Source organism: Malaclemys terrapin, chromosome 12 (genome assembly GCF_027887155.1).
Source record: "Malaclemys terrapin pileata isolate rMalTer1 chromosome 12, rMalTer1.hap1, whole genome shotgun sequence".
NCBI classification, from domain to species: domain Eukaryota; kingdom Metazoa; phylum Chordata; order Testudines; family Emydidae; genus Malaclemys; species Malaclemys terrapin.
Window position 1 is genome coordinate 3,044,945 of NC_071516.1, and position 18,391 is coordinate 3,063,335.

The 18,391-nt window shown below is 52.7% G+C and overlaps 1 protein-coding gene across 3 annotated transcripts in view; it reads right to left on the reverse strand.

Moving 5' to 3' along the window:
* Positions 1-13,114: 13,114 nt before the first annotated feature.
* ANGPT4 (angiopoietin 4) overlaps positions 13,115-18,391 on the reverse strand; it is a 40,222-nt gene continuing 34,945 nt past the window's right edge. For all 3 annotated transcript variants that reach the window (XM_054046326.1, XM_054046329.1, XM_054046330.1), the window contains 2 exons: positions 15,968-16,098; positions 13,115-13,602 (listed from right to left, as the gene is read on the reverse strand). In XM_054046326.1, the coding sequence (XP_053902301.1) occupies positions 13,442-13,602; positions 15,968-16,098 (292 nt within the window). In that variant the 3' untranslated portion in view covers positions 13,115-13,441. The remainder of the gene's footprint in view (positions 13,603-15,967; positions 16,099-18,391) is intronic.

Here is an 18,391-nt window from a genome sequence, read left to right on the forward strand (position 1 = left end):
AGCACACTTACTGGCAGAATAAGGGGCCAGCAGTCAAAAGAAATTTACTACCTGAAATTTACAACCGACTCGAAGAGGCCAGAGGGACCAAAGCCTGGAGTGCTCTGTGGTGAGACAGGGTGTGCATGGGAGATAGCTTAATCTTGGACCCCAGCCTGCAGAATGATTCGATAGTGAATTTATGTTTCCTGGGACGTTCCTGGACGCTTCCCCCGTCTGGCTACTTTTCTTCCCCTAATAGGACGGGGAACCCTGCAAGCCCTGGAGACGAGTTCAACACATGGTGGCTCTTCTGCTGGTATCTTCCTGCTGAGAAGTCTCTGAGCTGTATCCTGGCTTTGGAAATGAAGCATTTGGCGGAGGAGGAGCAGCAGCGCACCTGTAAGGCGCTCTCCCCTTCCAGCTTTAGATCCCGGTGAGCAGCAGGACGGGTGGGAGACGCTTGCTCCCTTTTCTGGCGACAATTCTGTTCAGGGTGCAAGTGAGCTACAGCCCAGTGATCACACTGCGCACAAGTGACTGGCTGAAGCCGCACAGGCCGTTCTGAGATCAAGCCACCTGGGCCTCTGCCAGTGGGAGAAGATCGCTATCCAGCACCCTCAGCCGTCTGGGGGAGTGGAAATGGGGGTAAATTGGGGCCTGTCATTTCTGTAACGCATTAAAAAGCACTAGCTGGCAAATCAAAACTTTTGCAAGCAACAGCAGCCAAAAGAGGCAGTGTGGGCTAGTGGTTGGAGCAGACAGTTGGGCGCCAGACTTACAGGCTGTCCCCAGCTCTGCTACAGATTCACTCTGGACGGGGTCTTGAAGTGAGTCACTGAACCTGTTCAGTTTCCCCATCCGTGCAGCAGGGACGATAGAACCCATCTCTTCCCACCCCCAAGCGCTTTGAGAACAAAAACTGCGGGACAAGTGAAAATATGACTGCCAGGAAGGGTGACGTAGTCCCTTTTCTTACTGACGGATAGCACCTGTGCACAGATCACCACTTAGCCTGGAGGCCTGAGCCTGCATTGGGCGTTCTGTGGCTGAGAACCAGTTACTTGGTCCTTTTTGCTATTTCTGGCAGAATCTGCCTTTGTTTTTTATCCTGGAGTAATGCCAAACCGCACAAGTCTTCTCCTGTGTCAGGGAGTCTTGGGGAGCGGGGATGTGTCCACAGCTCTGGACCTTCACAAGGATTTTGGCTCTTAGGAGAAGAGCTTTGTTCAGACATGGAGAATAAAAAACGAAAAGGCTGATTATATAATCCACAGAGCCCGTGGGACTGGGCTAGGCTGAAATGAGTTACAGACTGCTAAAGACCCCTTCGCTTTTTGTAATGCTGTGTGGTTGCTTATGCAACAGCAAGGCTAGCGAGACACCAGGAAGGCAGATCCCCGCAGTGTGCAGAAATGGGCAGCATCCTTTTAGCTTGTTTGTGAGCCCTGCAGTGGTGCTCGTTGTGTTGTGTCTTTGGGGCACCACCAGAACCTAGCAGGGTGCACGCAGCTAGGCTGGGGGGGGAGGGGGGAGGCGTTGGCTGTTTGAAACCCAGTGTGCTCATGGGATTGCGTCACATTATTGTTGGTGCGTAAGGAGCGAAGGACACAAGTTACCCCCTGGCCCTTCAATATTATCCCCTTGGCAACGCCAAGCTAGACACAACGTGTAAGCAGGGCAGCCCCTCGGCTCCCTGTCAGAGGGAGAGACGATTACCGCAGGTATCCGAGCAACCAGGGGTGGGGCGGCCCAGGGGGTTATCCCCATCTTAAGGCATTGTTTACTCTTACTCCTTCCCCCTCAAACATGGCTGTCACAAACAGTCCCAGGTAGTCTGTAGATTTAAGCTCTTTGGAACCAACTGGCTTGTAGTCTATGTCTGTAGAGTACCTAGCACATGGGGCCAGGGCCCAGGCCCAGCTGGGGTCTCTAGGCCCTACTGTAATACAAATTGTAACAAGCACACGGGGACTGACTGGTACATGGACCGGTGCTGCGTCTGTTCTCGCCTCCCTTTCTGCTAAGGTCAGGCACAGATTTGCCTCCTTGCAAGACTCTGTTTTCGTTTCTGGTAACGTGAGGAAATCTTTCTCCTCGCGCTCTGAACTCGGGAGGGGGACACGTCCCTCCGTTTCTGCATTTCCCCTGCCCTACTGTTGCACAGTCGTTTTTCTCCGACTGTGTCTCTGCCACAGTCCGTCTCGGGTTTACAGTCACTGACTCGGAATGTGGCGTGCTGTGGTTTTACACAGCGATTTGTCCATACAGCTCTTCCCATGCCCTGGTGAGCGCCGTGGTACCATGTCTGTAAGGTGATAGCTTTCTAGACACAGAGCAATAGCAATCTCCTTACTATTGCTTCTGACTTACATTGGTGTGTGTATGTGGGTAGTGGTGTGAGTCTCTCTAGGAGAGGTGTAGGCACAAGCTGCATCTTTTTATACTTAGGTGGCAATTTTGACCTTTGCCCTTAGGCTTGTGGCCTTCTGGGAGATGTAGTTTGGTAGGCAGGTGGCCATTTTGTTGCAGGCATTGTTGTGATTGGCTAAATTAACAAGCGAGGTTTTCCGAAGTGAATTTTTGTATCAAAGACGGGGAAGCGACTGGGTCTGTCTGCAGCATGAACCAGTTCATTGGATTTTTTATTGTTAATTGAGACGGCGATTTTAATTCTTGGGGGTGGGGCATTATGGGCAATTTCTTCCTCTTAAAAGGGCTCACCGGCCGGGGCGGGCCCCTGGTAGCACAGCTGAGGTTCTGTTAGCAGTAGTGGGGTTGGGTTGGGATGTAGCAGTAGCCTCTACCATAGAGGGTGGATTTTCTGTGATCTTCTTGTCACTTATACTAGTGCGAAGGGGGAGGTAAAATGCTCCCAAGGTGGGCAGTGGGGTTTGGCACACTTTGTGCTCGTGTTGCACTGGGGTAAATGACTACATGAGGTACAGGCTAATGGAGAGTTAGCCGTGAGGAGGGTCAATGCTTCCTGGGATGGTCCATTAGAAAAGAGCCCTGTAAGCCTTGTCTTGGGTTATTTAGTCTCACAAGCTTTGGTCACTCGCTCTCTTTTTATTTATTAAACAAAGAAAGTTGCCCTGCAGCTCTCACCAGTGCTGGTGGTGTGATCTCCCCAGGGGCTGACCGCCTGGGTAGCAATTGATTAGGCTGCCTGAATGCAGCTCAGATCCTCTTGCCCGGCTGTCTGGAAGTCTGAGTTCTTGGGGTAATTCCTAGAGCTAAGCCTGCAGCCAGGTGTGTGGCTTTGCACGTTGTGTTCTGGGAGCCTTGCAGGAACCCAGCTGGGGTGCTGAACAAACCTGGGCGGTTTTTCAGGGGCTGGGAAAGGATTTATGCTTTTGAATGGAAACTTGGTGGCTTCATCCTGAAGCCAGGTTTTTCTTGTCCTAAGGGTTTCGCAAACAAGGCACCTAGCTGGGAATCAGGAGACCTGGGGTTTGTTTCTGACTCCGCAACAGACTCGCTGTGTAACCTTGAGCAGGTCACTCGATCCCTCAGTGTCTCAGTTTCCCTATCTGTAAAACAGAGAAAATACCCACCTCCGAGGGGGTCTGTGATCTTAAACGAAAATGTGTGTGGCACATATTGGCATCCTCCAATGAAAGGCACTTCAATGCAGAGTTACAATTCCTGCTAAGGCAGAACTCAGGCTGTGCACACTCACTTGAACCAAAAAGAAAAAGTTTGCATCCGCCTCCTGCTAACTCAAGCCATTATCTGGATGGGCTCATAACTTTATAAACTGCGAGAGCGCGAAGAGGGGAGAGTATGTCACTGACATGTCTCAGGAAATAGCCTGGCTGGGGCTGGAGGGCAGAGGTTATGGGACTCATGTTTTTAATACAGAAGAAATAGAAAGTGCTGTTCATTCTGGGAAAGAGAACTGTGAATCTGTGCTAAATACATTTTAGCAAGACAATGAGACTGAGGAGAGGGGAGGCCCCAGGCTGGGGAAGGGGTGATCCTGGGGATGTTTTGGGTTTCATGGAACCTCAATTTTTAAAAAACAAACACATATTTTTTTTTATTTCACAAAACTTTTTCAGGTTTCACCAAACCCATTTTCCTTTAATTTCATCCATTGCTTTTCTCAGAACACGTAATTAACCAGCTAGAGATGGGCTTGGACTCGAGAATCCAATCTGAACCCCCATGCCTGAATTTTGGGGAAGTTCTGGTTCTGTTCTGGATCCAAACTACACAGCTTGGGTTTGTCGCTAATCCCAAACACGTGTGTGTTTCTCCCGCCTGTGTCGTGCAAACAAGTGAAATGCTAGTTGGACAGTGATTCTGGCCCCACTTCTAGAGGGACGTGGGGAATTCAAATAACAATGGGAAAAGCCCAGCAGGTGGGTTTTGCTGGAGCTGAATGGACTTGAACCTCAGAAAGCGTGTTTACTTCTAAATCTAGAACCCACGTGGCTTTTGACTCAATATTTGTCAAAGCAAGTTCTCTAAAGGAGATCGTTTTTATGTGCAGGGGGGGGGGGGGCGCTGATATTTGACCACACCCCTAAACATGATGGATTAGCAGCCACTCTGTCAGCTGTGTTAGCATAGAATCTGCATTGTATTTGCATGGCTTCATTTCTGCAATTGGGCCCTCTCTTACCAGACATCCATAAATATCCCCCCGCCCCGTCAATCGGCCATGTCACCGGTAACTGTCCCGCCTCAATCAGTTAGCACGAGGATGAGGAGGCCGAGGGTCCAGCTCCCACTGCTCCTTCCCATGGGTGAGCGGGGTTTGATTTCAAGGCTGCTGTGAGTCTGACGAGAGGACTAGAAGAAGAGGGGTTAAAATGGGTCTCAGAAGAACAGGACGGAGGGGCCGGAACATCTGCCTGCCGTCTCCTGTCTCTACGCCCTGACACAGAGCACTGTGTGAGACTCTACCTGGGTGGGGGCCCCCAGCCCGGGGGGGGGGGGGGGGGGGGGGGCTGGGGGAGGAGGAATCAAAGGGCGCTGTGTGAAGGCCCAAGTAAGGAACTGTCTGCAGTGAGGGGACAGAGAGCAGAAATGCAAGAAGGGAAGAGAGATTTGGAGGCAGAACGAGAGCAAGAATCCCGTATGCAGCTTTCTCCAAAGCCTTCGATTGCACTCTGTTTATTTCTCTTTCTTGGCTGCTGCAGGCCTGGGCTGGGGGGGGGTCTGTCCAAGGAGAAAGTCCCCGAGGGAAACCTCCCTGGTTCATGTATCGTGATGAAGTGCTGCAAAACCCTGTGCTCCAGTCCCCTGGATTCTCCCCTCCCCACGTTCCGATTCTGATTTGTACGATATTGTGTTTGGCTCTGCACCAAGCTGCCCTTTCCATCCAGGCCCTGCCTCTCTCTTCCCTGGGGCGCTTGGTAGGAATTAACAAAATAACCGGCTTCGGCGTATTTTCAATGACTGTCCATCTCTGGCAGAACTTCCCTCTGCCTCCCCTGCCCACCCGCCCTTCACCCCCGGCTCCTCCAGCAAAGTGCCTAGAGTCACAGTTTCAATGGTTTATTTTGCAAGCTCCTAGTTAGATCTCCAGGTCTCAGCTGGGCTGTTGCACACAATGAAAGGTGCAAGCTCTGTCGAACACAGATCAGCGATTCTCCCCATCCCTTCTAACTCTCAGCAGCAGGGCTCTGGGCAAATGGAATGACTTGTGAGAGGCCGATTGGTCCTGGAGGGAAGGAAGCCCTAGTCTTCCTGTTTCTGGCTTTGTAGCTCTGTTCATCAACCCCCTGTATAACAAGCCCTGGAGGTGCAGAGTAGCTGCAAATTCTAGAGGAAGGATGCTCTGCAAGTTAAGCCACTGGACTGAGATTTAGGTTCAGTTCCTGGCAGTGCCACAGATTTCTTGTATGACCTTGGGCAAAGCACTCAATCTCCCTGTGTCCTCAGTTCCCCGTCTGAGAAACGGGGCTGATTATACTTCCCTGCGTCAGCAGCGGTGCTTTCAGGATCAATTCATTAACATTGCAGGTGCTCAGATGTTAGTGACAGGGCTATTGAAGTGCCTGGTGGGCTATAGCCCACGAAAGCTTATGCTCAAATTGGTTAGTCTCTCTAAGGTGCCACAAGTCCTCCTGTTCTTTTTTTAAGTTGATATTGACACCCTCTTGCTGATTGGTGGTAGATTTCATGGCCTTGGCAGGCGGCTCCCTGTTGGAGAAGAGATCAGTCATGTGGAGTCTGGGTATTTTCTTCGTTTATTTTCTGTATTTACACGAGATATACCAATCCTAACGTGTGTGTGTGTGTGTGTGTGTGTGTGTGACAAATGGTGCACACACCATTCCTCCAATGCTGTGTTGTCTGCAGCAAACTCTTTTTAGCCTCTAGTTAACATTTTTGGTAACCCCCCTTAGCTGTTCCTTTGCTCCACATGTGTTCCTTAAGGGGATGTTCATGTCATTAAAATAAAATCTGTACCTGTATCGTCTTCAGAAATTCCTTGGCCATGTTTTAATAGCAATGTTAGCTTATGAAATCTGAATATGAATTTGAAAGGTCAGATTTAGGTCATGCTGTGTATGCTCCCCTTACTTTTTGCCTCTCTCTGGGGCAATGGAAGCAGTCTGGTGGGTTTCACTTTTGTTTATAGTCAGTTTCTGGTCAGTTTCACTCTAGGCTCTCCTGCACTAGCCCAGGGCTGCAACCTCTGAGCTGCGCTGCTGGGGAGACGATGGTTTGAAAAACCTGTTTCCAGGACATTGCCAAACGCACATTTCCTGGCAGCATTTCCATCGCGCTCAGCTTTTCCAGGAGCTTGTTCTGACACAAAGTTAAATCTGTGCCATTAATTAAGGTCAGTGGTGAAAGTGCCTCTCGGTCCTTTGCTGTGGCTGTCGGGCTATTCAGGGAAGTGCAGGTGCTGTCCCTGAAATGCTGCTGCGCTGTTGGAGTGCCCTACTGGGACATGCGCTGCACCGTCTGGCGTGCCAGCACAGCTGCGTCTGCTCGGATCCTGGGTCCGGCCGACCTTTAACAGAATCAGGAAAATGAAACACGAGGTAACACGGCCGTGTAATAAATCTCTGACATCCTGTATTCCCAGGCAGGCTACAATTCTGTCAGGGAAGAGCTTGCCTCCCTTTGGTGGTTAATATCTACCATGTGAAGGGTCTGAGCAAACATGAGGGAGGGTGGGGATGGGGGGGCGCATTAAAAAGGCTTGAGAGATAAATCATCCACCAAGGAGACATGAAATGTGATGGAATAACCAGCCAAGCTGAGGGCCACCTGGCATTTTATTGGACGAAGGCATCTCTAGGGCAAGGGAGACTTTGCAAAGCACTGCATATAACACTGCAACGTTGCTGTTGGGCGATGTCTGCTCTGCACTCGGAACGGGCGGAACCAGAACTGCTCTGACTCCGCCGGATCGACGGAAAGGGGAAGGGGAGATGTCAGAAATAGTTCCATTAAAGGATCAGAGAGTGCAGAGAACTGAGACAGCAGCTCCGTCTGACGCTTACTGGTCCCGTTCTGCACAGGGGACTCTGAAGGCGGAAAGGGGGGTACATCAAGATGTGGTTTTAGCTGCCGGGGCTGCAGAGACTGTAGTGGAAGGATGGAATGGGCTGAGCTGATGGAATGAGTGTCGTTGGTGCATCTCCTCCATCTCTGCTGGGCCTGGAAGTCAGGGCTGGATCAGTGCAAGGGCCGATGGTCCATAGCCCAGAGCCTTAGCCTCCCATAACAACCTGGGATGCAGCAGCGTCTCCCCAAACGCCAGAGTGTTACTTGGGTTTTGTCTGCAGCTGCTGAAGTATATGGGCTAGAAAAGTTGCGTCAGTTTCCACCGCCCATCTCTGCTGCTGTGGAACTGCTGGGGGTGAGCAGCTGGGAACTCCGGTCTGGCTGGGGGCAGCGAAGGGATCCGCGGTGCTGACCCTGCTGGGGACGGGGGGAGCGAAGTGGGACGAGTCAGGCACCGCAGAAGGCAGCATGGGTGCCAGCAGCAGATGGATTCTGATTCTCCTCTCACACTGGCATGAGCCAGCTGTAACTCCGTTGAGTCTATGGGGAATGCTGTTTGTGGGTGTCAAGTCCCACGGGCCCTTCCCGTGCTAGAATCCCTAGTTTGTTAGGCCGCAGCCAGAGAAAATGTGAGGACTGCAGGGGCTACCCAGGGCCGAACGGCCAGTGGGCCCCATGCCCGCTGCTGAGTTGGGTGCCCAGTTTTACAAGACTTCTATATGCAAACAGCTGGGAGTGGCATGAAAACACAGGGGCCTGGGCAGAAAACGTGGCCCACAATGGAGATGCCCTAGAGACCCTTCAAAAGACCGAGGGAAGTGGCGAAGCCAAAAGACCTTGTTGAGCTCTAAGGTCTCCACTAACCTCCGATAAACCTGCCCCCCTCCTCCTCCCTCTGGCTGTGCCTCCATCTCATGATGCAGGCAGAGGGGCTACGGAGGGTCCATGGAGCGTGGGCCTGTCTCCCCTCCCGTCTTTTTGGGGTAGCAAAGCTGCCCTTTGGCTTCAGAACATTATTGCTCGGAAGCACTTGCCCTCCCACGTACGCTCAGCAGGTCCCAGGCTTCCCAACGAGCCGGAACTCGCCCAATCCACGGACTCAAAGGAGTGCAGACGAAAAGAAACCCAAGTGCCTTTCCGTGTCCCATCCTCTCCCCACCCTGCCGGGGGGCTCGGGAGGGATGGAGCAGAGGCGGGAATAGGGTTGATCTGAGTCCTTACAGCTGCTTGATTAGAAATGACACTCCCTGAAAAGACACAGAGGCTGAAACAAAATAAACAGCCCTGGTAATATAATAGTTGTAACCTTTAAAACTCAATTAGCCAAGGGGAGTGTTTGTGTGTGGGGGGGGGAGGGTGAAGTGGAGGGGAAATGCCTTGATCGCTGAAATAGGACTGAGTTCGAGGGGACGAGCAAACTTGCTGCCTTCATCCCGTGGCTTGCTCTGCTGACTGGGCTTGTTTGGGGCCAGATTTTGATGCCGGTGCTGCGGGTTTTCTTCTGGAAGGACCCTGCTGCAGTGGTTTGAAGAGCCCATTTCTTGCCCTTTCTCACTCTCCAGTTTCTTCCTTTTCTGACAGGAGGAATCATCTGAGAAGTCAAGGGCCAAATTTGCCACTGCAATCGCCCGAGCTGGGTCTGCAGAAAATGTACCTGCCGCTGTTGTGAGCACATGCCTGGCATTTGTTTGTGCAAATGGGAATTTGCTCAGGCAAACCAGGTAACTGTGAATAAGTCCCAGTGTTTCACGTGGAGGGTCCCAGGCTGCATGCACAGCTGTGAGGCTGGCAAGCCCAGATGGGTGCAGGAGCATATTTTATGGGGCATCTTAGTCCCTGGGTTTGAACGTCTCAGCCCAAGAGTGGGCTTTGCACCCGTTTCTCAAGGGCAGTTTAAATGTCTGGCTCTGAAATGGGTCTGTCTAAATGGGGGGGAAATGAAACAACATCCACCAAAACATCCCCCAGAATCGGTACGTCGAGCTGGGGTGGGATTCCAGTTACCGGCCACTCTCCTCAAGACAACTGATATAGCGGCATCCCTGGTGCCCGCTGGGAGCGTCACTTGCCATTGGAACTATTGTCATGGGGATTCAAACGGAGATTTTCAAAGCCACCTCTGGGATTACTATACCAGTTTCCCATTTGCTCTAATGGGAATTAGGCGTCCGGTTCTCTTAGCAGCTTTGGAAAACAACCAGTCTAACAGGATCGGAGGGTCAGATGCCAGTTTAGCAAGTGACCTCCCTGTATTTCCACGTTTTCCTTATACCCACTTCATCCTTGGGATGGGATCTGCCTTCCTTGGAGTAAGATGGGATCTACTCATTCAACACGAGGCATCTTCTTGCTGCTTCCTTGCTCAGACTGTAACTTCGAGCTTGGACCCAGATTAGTCTGAGAGGCGCGGGGGACTCAGCGACCATTCCGCTATCACCCACTTTTCCAGAGACCTGTCGGAGACATGGAGCCTCCTACGGAGGGATGGAGAGTAAGGGAATAAGCAGGGCTTGTACTGCTGCTGGAGGCAACGCTGATCATAGTAAAACAGGACAACCGGGACAGTAGGTAATTCACCCAAAGAAGAGCAAGAGGGTTATTGATGGTTACTATAAAATCCTTTATGTGGCGTTCAAACATACTATGTGCATTAGAATCCAGAGGCAAACCACCTCTCCACTCGCATGGCAGCACTTTAAACACTGTCAGCCCTTCCAATAAATCGGAATGTTACACCATGCTCTGGACTGCTCCCAAACCTTTTTTTTTTTTTAATAACTTGTTAAACTGCTTATTGTATAATCAAAACCCGGATCTAAAAAGCCCAGCCCAGATACATGTACAAACTGTGCACTGCGACGGGCTAGCTGGAATGTCAGACCACTTGTCACCGGGGTGATTCAGCGGTCAGACTGAGACGGGGGACAGGGCTCGGCTGCTATTAATATGAGAATGTCTGCATGTGAACTCAAGGAATTCTGCTTGCCCAGAGCGAGAGGGCCTGGGGTGGATTCATCATCCATGCGGTGGGCTGGCGTCACGCTCAAGAGCAGCACAGCTTTCTGGGTTTAACGCGCCGTGTGCAGAAAGCCAGGAAGCTTTTGGTGCTTGTTGAACATCAAGATGCGTGGAAGGGGAGGGAGAGATCTGGGGCAGGGAGGAGTGGGGAGCACTGTGACTAACAGGGAAACGGCTTCTGGCTTTCGAATGGAAGAGGTTTCCCTGAAAACAGAGAGGGGAACAAAACCTTAGCTCTGAATAGCCCTGAACGCCGATGTTCGGCTTCAACCCTGGCCCCGGTTGTGCAAACCCATCTGTGCCTGAAATCTTCCACGGCCCCTCTGTACCAGAAAGGGGCAGGTCAGGTCACAGGTCTCCTGTAGCGGCTGGACAGGTAATCTAGGGACAACCTCCCTGCCTGGCTCCCTGTTAGCGCTGCAGCAGTGCTGGGGGAGCGGAGCTACTGCAAGCAGATGCAGAGACCGACCCTGGGCCATGCTGCTGCTAACCAGGCCAGGAGTGTGGGGGTCATGGGGGAGGGAGCGGGACGTGGCTGGAGGGGGATTTTGTGATGGTTTGGGGTGGGGGAGGGGAGGGGATGGGCCCTCCCGCACTCTGCGGCCAGCTGTGGGGAAGGAGTGCTGGGGGGGGGGCTGTCCGTCCTGGTGGTGTCGAGCCCTGGGTGGCTGTCTCAGCCTGACAGAAACTCACACAGTGGGGCTTCCGAACGCCACATTTGTTAATAGAAAAAGACAGCGTTTCCATTCGAACCAGGGGGGAAAGATGCTTGTTAATGCCCCCTCCCCTTGGGTGAGCCAATAACCGCGCACAAGACAAGCCAGGCCTAGGGCAGCTTGTCACGCCAGCAGTGACCCCCTCCCCGGCCCAGCGCCCTCTGTTCCTCAGCATGGGAGGAGGGGAGCGAAGGGGTGGGCAGCGTCCCTGTGAGGCCAGGCTGCTGGTGTGAAATAACGCTGTAGCAAGACTTGGTTCTAAACAACGCAACAGGCCCCATGGTCAAATCCCCCAAAGGCGCCGTCAGTCATGGACGCCGAGAGTGAAACTGCTGGAGAGCTGTGGGTCCAGAGCTCTGCCAGCTAGTGCAGGGAATGGGCGAGATGCCTTGATAGGACTTGGCTGTCTCTGATTTGGGGATCCTCCTGCATTTCGGTCTGTTTTCCTTACGCTGGGTGAGCCGCTCTGTCCTGTCCTATTCCAGCCCTCCCGGGGAGCATGCTCCAGGTTTGACCTCTAACGTCCTTTCCCAGCATGAAACACTGAAACAAAAGAAAGCCCCTAGGAAAAGCTCACCTGTTTTACCCACCAGAGCTAGTCAGAAAACGGCAATTGTTTTCCACAAAAACTTCTGAAGGAAACAAAATGAGTTTTTTGCTTTGTTTAAAAATGTATCATGGAATTTTTTGTTATTTTTCATCAAAACAATGTGGTGGTGTTCTGGGTTTCTTTAGAGAAAGGGGGCAGCGATTAAAAGGAAAACGGAAAATGTTTTGTTTCAGTTTGGAACAGAACTCCGAATCTTCCCGCCAGCCCCACCCGCTCCCTCTTTCCTCAGTCACTTGCTCCACCCCTCCGTTCTCCCCATCACTCAGGCCCAGCACCGGGGTGTCATTGGTGTTGACTCTGGGCTCTCTCTAGATCCTCATAGGCAGAGCATCTCTAGGGTATGGCCTTTCCTAGCCATCCACACAACTGAAACCCTCCTCCAGGCTCTCAGCATCTCACCCGTCACTCACTGCAACGTCCTCCTCTCTGATACGGACAGATCCCAGCTTGCCCCGCTCATACCAGTTCTGAACACTTGGGCAAGGATCGCTTTCCTAGCCCTTCATTTCGCCCATGCCGTCCCTCTCCGTGAATCCTTCCGCTGGCTCCCCCTTCTCTAGCACATCAGACGCAAACTACTTGGCTTCACTTTCCAGGCCTTTCTCAGTCCAGCCCTACCCACCTGGCCTGTCTCACACACCACTGAGATGGCAGCTCCACCTCCGAATGGCCCACGCTGCCACCCTCCAGCGGTACGTCTTCAAACAACCCCCCGGGTGCTTTCTCCGGTGCTGCCCCCAGCCGAGGAGCAGCTCTCGTAACCACCACCAAAGCTACCTCATCGTCCGCCTCTTCTGCCATGGTGCCTCAGGGTTGGAAGGGACCTCAGGAGGTCATCTAGTCCAACCCCTTGCTCAAAGCAGGACCAATTCCCAACTAAATCATCTCAGCCAGGGCTTTGTCAAGCCTGACCTTAAAAACCTCTAAGGAAGGAGATTCCACTACCTCCTTAGGGAACCCATTCCAGTGCTTCACCACCCTCCTAGTGACATAGTGACAGGGCTATCTCACCAGCCGTCTTTCTCCTCGTCAGCCAGCTTCTGCAGACAAGCGCCTGCCTTCAGGAGCCGGGTGGCCATGTGGCAGTTCAGAAGCAGGGGAAAACAAGGAAGGAAAAGGGTGGAGTGTTTCCTAGAAACATGCTAAAACCAATGAAAACCAGACCCCACTGCAATAACTCTGCATGCTCCGCACTATTCCCAGCTGCCGCTCGGAAGGTCCCACTGGCCCTGGGTGCAGCAGGCTTCCTTTGTGGTCTAGAGATGATTTCCCTGAAGATGATACAACATAGAAAAGAATCACACTGGTCCGGAACAAAAGCCCAATACTTGTAATTCACACCAATGGGACAGTTTAGTTTTTAGATTTTTTTTTCTGATTGTTCTTTCTTCTCCTCCTCCTTGGAGGCCCAAGAGGCCAGGCCCAGAGTCATCTCTCCGCTTAGCTCCAGGTCTTCCTCCTTTCCCCTGCTCTGGAGCCCCAGGCATTGGGTTACAAGAGCCTGCTCCTGCTAGGATGTGTCCCTGTTCCTTTGCCATCTGTGGCTGGTCTAATGGTCCTACCAGTTCCATGATGGACTGTTGCCTGCCAGTTCGGAGGCCTGGAGCCTGGCTTGCCCTCTGCCCCACCACGCTCTGGGGCGCTAGAAGTCTGAAGGTCTTATCATCATGCGTGTGCCTTTTAGAGAGTAGCTGGGTCCCTGGAAATAGTGCCACCTGATCCCGTTGAGCTTCCGGACATTGTGCTTGGCGGGATAATAGATGCCGTTCAGGTTCGACAGACCACAGGCATCAAACCACCAACCTGAGTGGGGGACATAGAGGGGAAAGGTTAGAGAACTCGCCAGACCGAGTCTGGACTTCGGACAGAGCGTGAAACTTCTGGGCTCTGAGTTCAGATTGGTTCTAGCCAAAGGCTTGTTCTTGGGAGCGTGTCTGGTCGTCATTTCCCTGGTAGGCCTAGCCATGAGGCATGAACAGTGTAAAACAAAATGCACAGGCTTCCGCCTGGTTAGAAATACACAGCCCTGGGGACTTTTCAAATTCAATTTGTCAAAAAGAACTGGGTGATTTTAGGAAAAAAATGTTTCTTGATATTGGACAGAGTTTTTCAAAAATCAAGCCATAAGAAAGTGGAAAAAAAGAAACCCAGCCCTGAGTTCTCCTGCCTGCAGCCAAGCCAGCTTTGCCGTTCCTTGGGCCAGGTGATCGGCAACTCGACCCTGCTCACACTGGTGTCAGTCAGGAAGGGGGAAGCCCTGTGTGAATTACAGCTGTGCTGAGAGGCCGTGGCTAAGATCACAACACCCTGGACGTAGGTGCTGTACACACACGGACAGGAGCAATGCAAATACGAGAACCCCAGGTATCAGGAACTACTGTGCAAAAAGAAAGTCTTGGGCACTGGAAGGACAGGGTTGTCCCTGACAGTATCCTATCACTGGCAGAGTGTGGTAACCTCGCCCTGTGGATGCCAACCCCTGGGGTATCCCGGACCATGTTCCAGCCGTTAAAGGGTGTAGTAATCAGCACATTTTTCCTGGCCCGGGAAGGTTATGCCTCATGGTTGTGATTATGCGTGTTCTTGCATCATAAGGGCAATGGCCTTCAGAGAACCGCCTGGCACCAGACAGTACGATCCTGGTGGGATTATTCTGGTTTTGAGATTGTCCAGACATGGGCTCTTCTTGTGCTGTCGCTGTGCCAGGGCAAGTCTGGTTGGAGCGGGAGGTCCGGGTTCTGGCCCATCTCCATCGCCCTCAGAGAATTCAGTGCCCGCACGAGAGAGCAGCAGGAGACAAAGGGCCAGATCTGCCGCTGCTGTAAGTCTAATGCAGCCAGTGGGGTTCTGCTGATTTACGCCAGCTCAGGATCTGGCCCATGGGGATTTTCAGTGCCCCTGCATCCCGCCTGGTGAGGATCCCAGGCTCTGCCATTGGACGGGTACGTACGTATCCATCCAAACGAATTCCTGGGGCTCATGTCAAGGGCCCCGGCTCTGCTCATGTCTTTAGTAACAGCCCCTGACAAACTAACCCGGATCAAGGCAATCAAACCCCTGGCTGAAACAATCGGAGCTCATTCCCTGATCCAGGATCCCCGCCCCGTCCCAGCATCGACGGCTGCCTTGAGCCCGGCACTCATTTGCTTGAAGAGTTGCCAGTTGGCCAGAAGTATCGGGCCTCTCTCTCTCTCTCTCTCTCTCTCCCCATTCCTAGTCCCAGAGTCGCCCTGGCATGTGTCTGATACACAGATCTGCTGGCCCAAGGCCACAGGGATTTGCCGCTGCAACGTGGGGGAGATCTGGTTGTACAGAGGGGGGGACCAGGTGGGACAGAAGGATGCAGATGAAGTTCCCAGCCCTTCTCAGACAGAGCCCTGGTGATCTGCAGCAAATGAACTTTCTTCAGGCTGTTTGGCTATTCCTCTCCCCCTGTCGTGTCATGCCCTCCTTGCTCGCCACCCTTCTGTCCCGGTCTCTCCCCGTTCTGATCTTTCCCCCCTTATTTCTCTCCCCTCTGCTTCCTCGCCATTTCTGCTCCTGAAAGCAATCTTGGGACAGGGCTGCCCTGGCACCTAGGGGGATGGCAGCATTTTGGAGGATAGTTGGGTGACAGGGAGTTTGTGGGTGTCTCTCTCCAAATGCGGGTGACTTGGCAGCCCTGCATAAAGCCAGGTGGGGAATGCTAACAACTACAGCCTTCGACTGCCTGCAGAAAGCACAAGCCCAAAGCTAGGGCTCCACTGCTGGGAGGGGAGAGAGACAGACACTAGTCACGTCTCTTAAGGCACCTCTGGAGGGTTCTCAGATACTACGGGGATGGCCCAGTGTAAGAACCTGACTAGAACAGAGCGTGACAACAATTCGACCCTTGGCTGCAGCAGGCGATCAGACTCTTGGGCTCTGTGCATGTCTAGGAAAATTGGGTGAAGAGTGACGAGGGAGAGATCTCGCTCTGACATCCGTCTGTCTGTCTACATCCCTCCCTCCCTCATCACTACGGTGTATTTCTGAGACACTGAACGAAGAGATTCAATAAGAATGGAGCATTCCCAAGAACCCAGCCTCAGTTGCTCCACACACTCTGCCCCCACCAGTCCTCCACAGCACACAGGGCACGTGGGGAAGGCTGGTCCCAGCCCCCCCCCTGCACCCAGGGCCCGCTCACCTCCCGACAGCATCTGGGCGCACTTGCAGAGGCAGTTGTCGTTATCCGAGTCGCGGGTGCTGAAGTTGGTTCCCTGGAGGACCAGGCCGCTCTGCTGCCCAGCGGTGCCGCTGTAGCCCTTCAGGGAGATCCTGGAGCAGAGCAGAGAGAGGGCGAGACAGGAGGCAGAACGAGGAGAGGAGGCGGAAGAGGAGAAAACGAGGCAGAGGACGAGAATTACTTTTCAAACTCCTGTCAACGTTTCCTGGGATTTATTTAAGAAAACGGTCCCCTGTGTCCTTGCAAATAAAAACAAGCAGAGGCAGATACGGCAGCAGCCCCACCCCAGAGTTTATCAGCAGTGCGGAGCGGTCCAAATGTTCGAAACCCCCGCAGGCTCCAGCCGGTGCCAGATCGGGAGGTGCTGTCAGAGCTCACAAGCTAAGCGGGGGCGGGCTGGCTGGAACTTACGGCAAGGGTTCTGTCTGCAGCAGCGCTAAGGACTTGGTACCCAGCACTCGCCTTAGCGGGCATTGTGCCTCTGGAGGGGCTGGCACAGAGAGGGCCTCCCCACTTGTGGTCCTTCTGTCCTATACAGAGTCCCATGAGTTCTTCAGGGCTCAGTCCCACAAGGTATCACGTGCTCTGGCCCCAGGCCAGCCAAACACTGAAGCACAGGAGAGGCTCCAATGGGACCAGACGCTTTTTAAAGTGAAGCGTGTATTTTAGTGTCTTGCTGGGGCAAGGCCAGAGAGCCAAGCGCCTGGCAGGACTGAGGCCTGAAGATACTGTGATACTTTTAATGGTGCTTTTAATACTGGTCTCCTGGCCGAGGTTCAGCCTAGATTGTTGTGCTCTGCCTTGTGACTCCCTGCTCCGGCAGCTTCAGCTGGCTAGTTTGTACCTGTGATGCTAATGAACCATTGCAGCACTTGACCGAAGGGGTGGGGGTGGGGGGGGTATTCTCTGTCCCTGGCAGATTGGATGTTTTTCTGGGAGCGATTGTGGGGACGTTGCCTGGCCTGTGTTATGCAGGAGGGCAGAGGAGATGATCAGTGTCCCCTTCTGGCCTTGGATTTAGGAATCGTCGTCTTCACTCCCAGTCCTAACCTGCTGCGCAGGGTTTCAGGGGGTGGGGTTTGATGGTGGGCAAAGCAATCGCTCTGCACCTACATCGCTCAGCTGCCTTGCCACCTGCCTTTGACCCCCTCTGGTGACAGGCGTTCCAGAATCGCAAAGTACTGCTGTTCTAATGGGCAAGCTCAGGTGAGTATTCTCTGCTGCTGCTGTTTGCAGAAGTGGAGACAGCGACAGTCACAAAAACAGTGGTTTGAGCATTTGGTCTGCTAAACCCAGGGTTGTGAGTTCAATCCTTGAGGGGGGCCACTTGGGGATCTGGGGCAAAATCAGTACTTGGTCCTGCTAGTGAAGGCAGGGGGCTGGACTCAATGACCTTTCAAGGTCCCTTCCAGTTCTAGGAGATGGGATATCTCCATTAATTAGAGCAGTGTGAAGAGAGCTGATGGGCACATACAATCCCCCTGAGCTGCCCCCCCCATTCTGTATCTTTAGTCGATTGTGTTTGGAATGCGCCTGCGCTGTGATCCAGGTACCTCGATGGACCCACCCATGACCAGAGCTGCATAGCCCGGGGCAACCTCTATCCCTCATTGCAGCTGGATAGTATTGGGACAATTAAAGGCTTAGGAGTTACGCTAGGTAGGGTCACATTTTGAGGGAGGTTAGGATCCAGTCAGCGCTCAGCTCTGAAGAAGGGATCCCCAGAAACAAACCACAGACCTGGAGGCCCTCTTCAGCAGGGGCTGGGCTAGCTGGATTTGTGTCTCATCTTCACACTTACTAAAACTTTACTGTTCTGCTGGGGCCATTTTCATAATAGGGGGTTTGGAGAGAGGCAGCCAGGGGCTTGTCCTCAGTTTCCCCTAGACAGGGAGGGAACTATGAGACTCCCAGAGTTGGTCAGCTCCCCACCAGGACCGTCAAAGGGCACCTGCTCTCTTTCTCACTTTGCTTTCCCCACAACGCTTCAGTGAAAACCCACAAAGCCTCAGGACTGGATTGATTTATAAGCCATTGCCATTGTTCATGACTCGATAGTGGTTCTGGAGCAGCACGTCAGTTGTATTTGCTTTCTTGCTTTCGATAGATTTTCTTGCAGTGAGGCTTTTATTTTCGCACACACATTTGTTCTCTTTTGCAAGTGCAGTTACAACAATTGTGTGCCCAAAACTGGCAGCTGCTTATGCAAACAGTCGCTTATTGCTTGATCCTGGGAGGTGCTCCGAGCACTTTGACTTCCGTTGAAGGCCCTGGGAGTTTCAGGTACTCAGCACCTTGCAGGATTGAACTCTAAAACGCAGCTGTGCGAGTAGTGACCACAATTACACCTGGAAAAGTACATGTGCAACTAACTGCACACGTGGC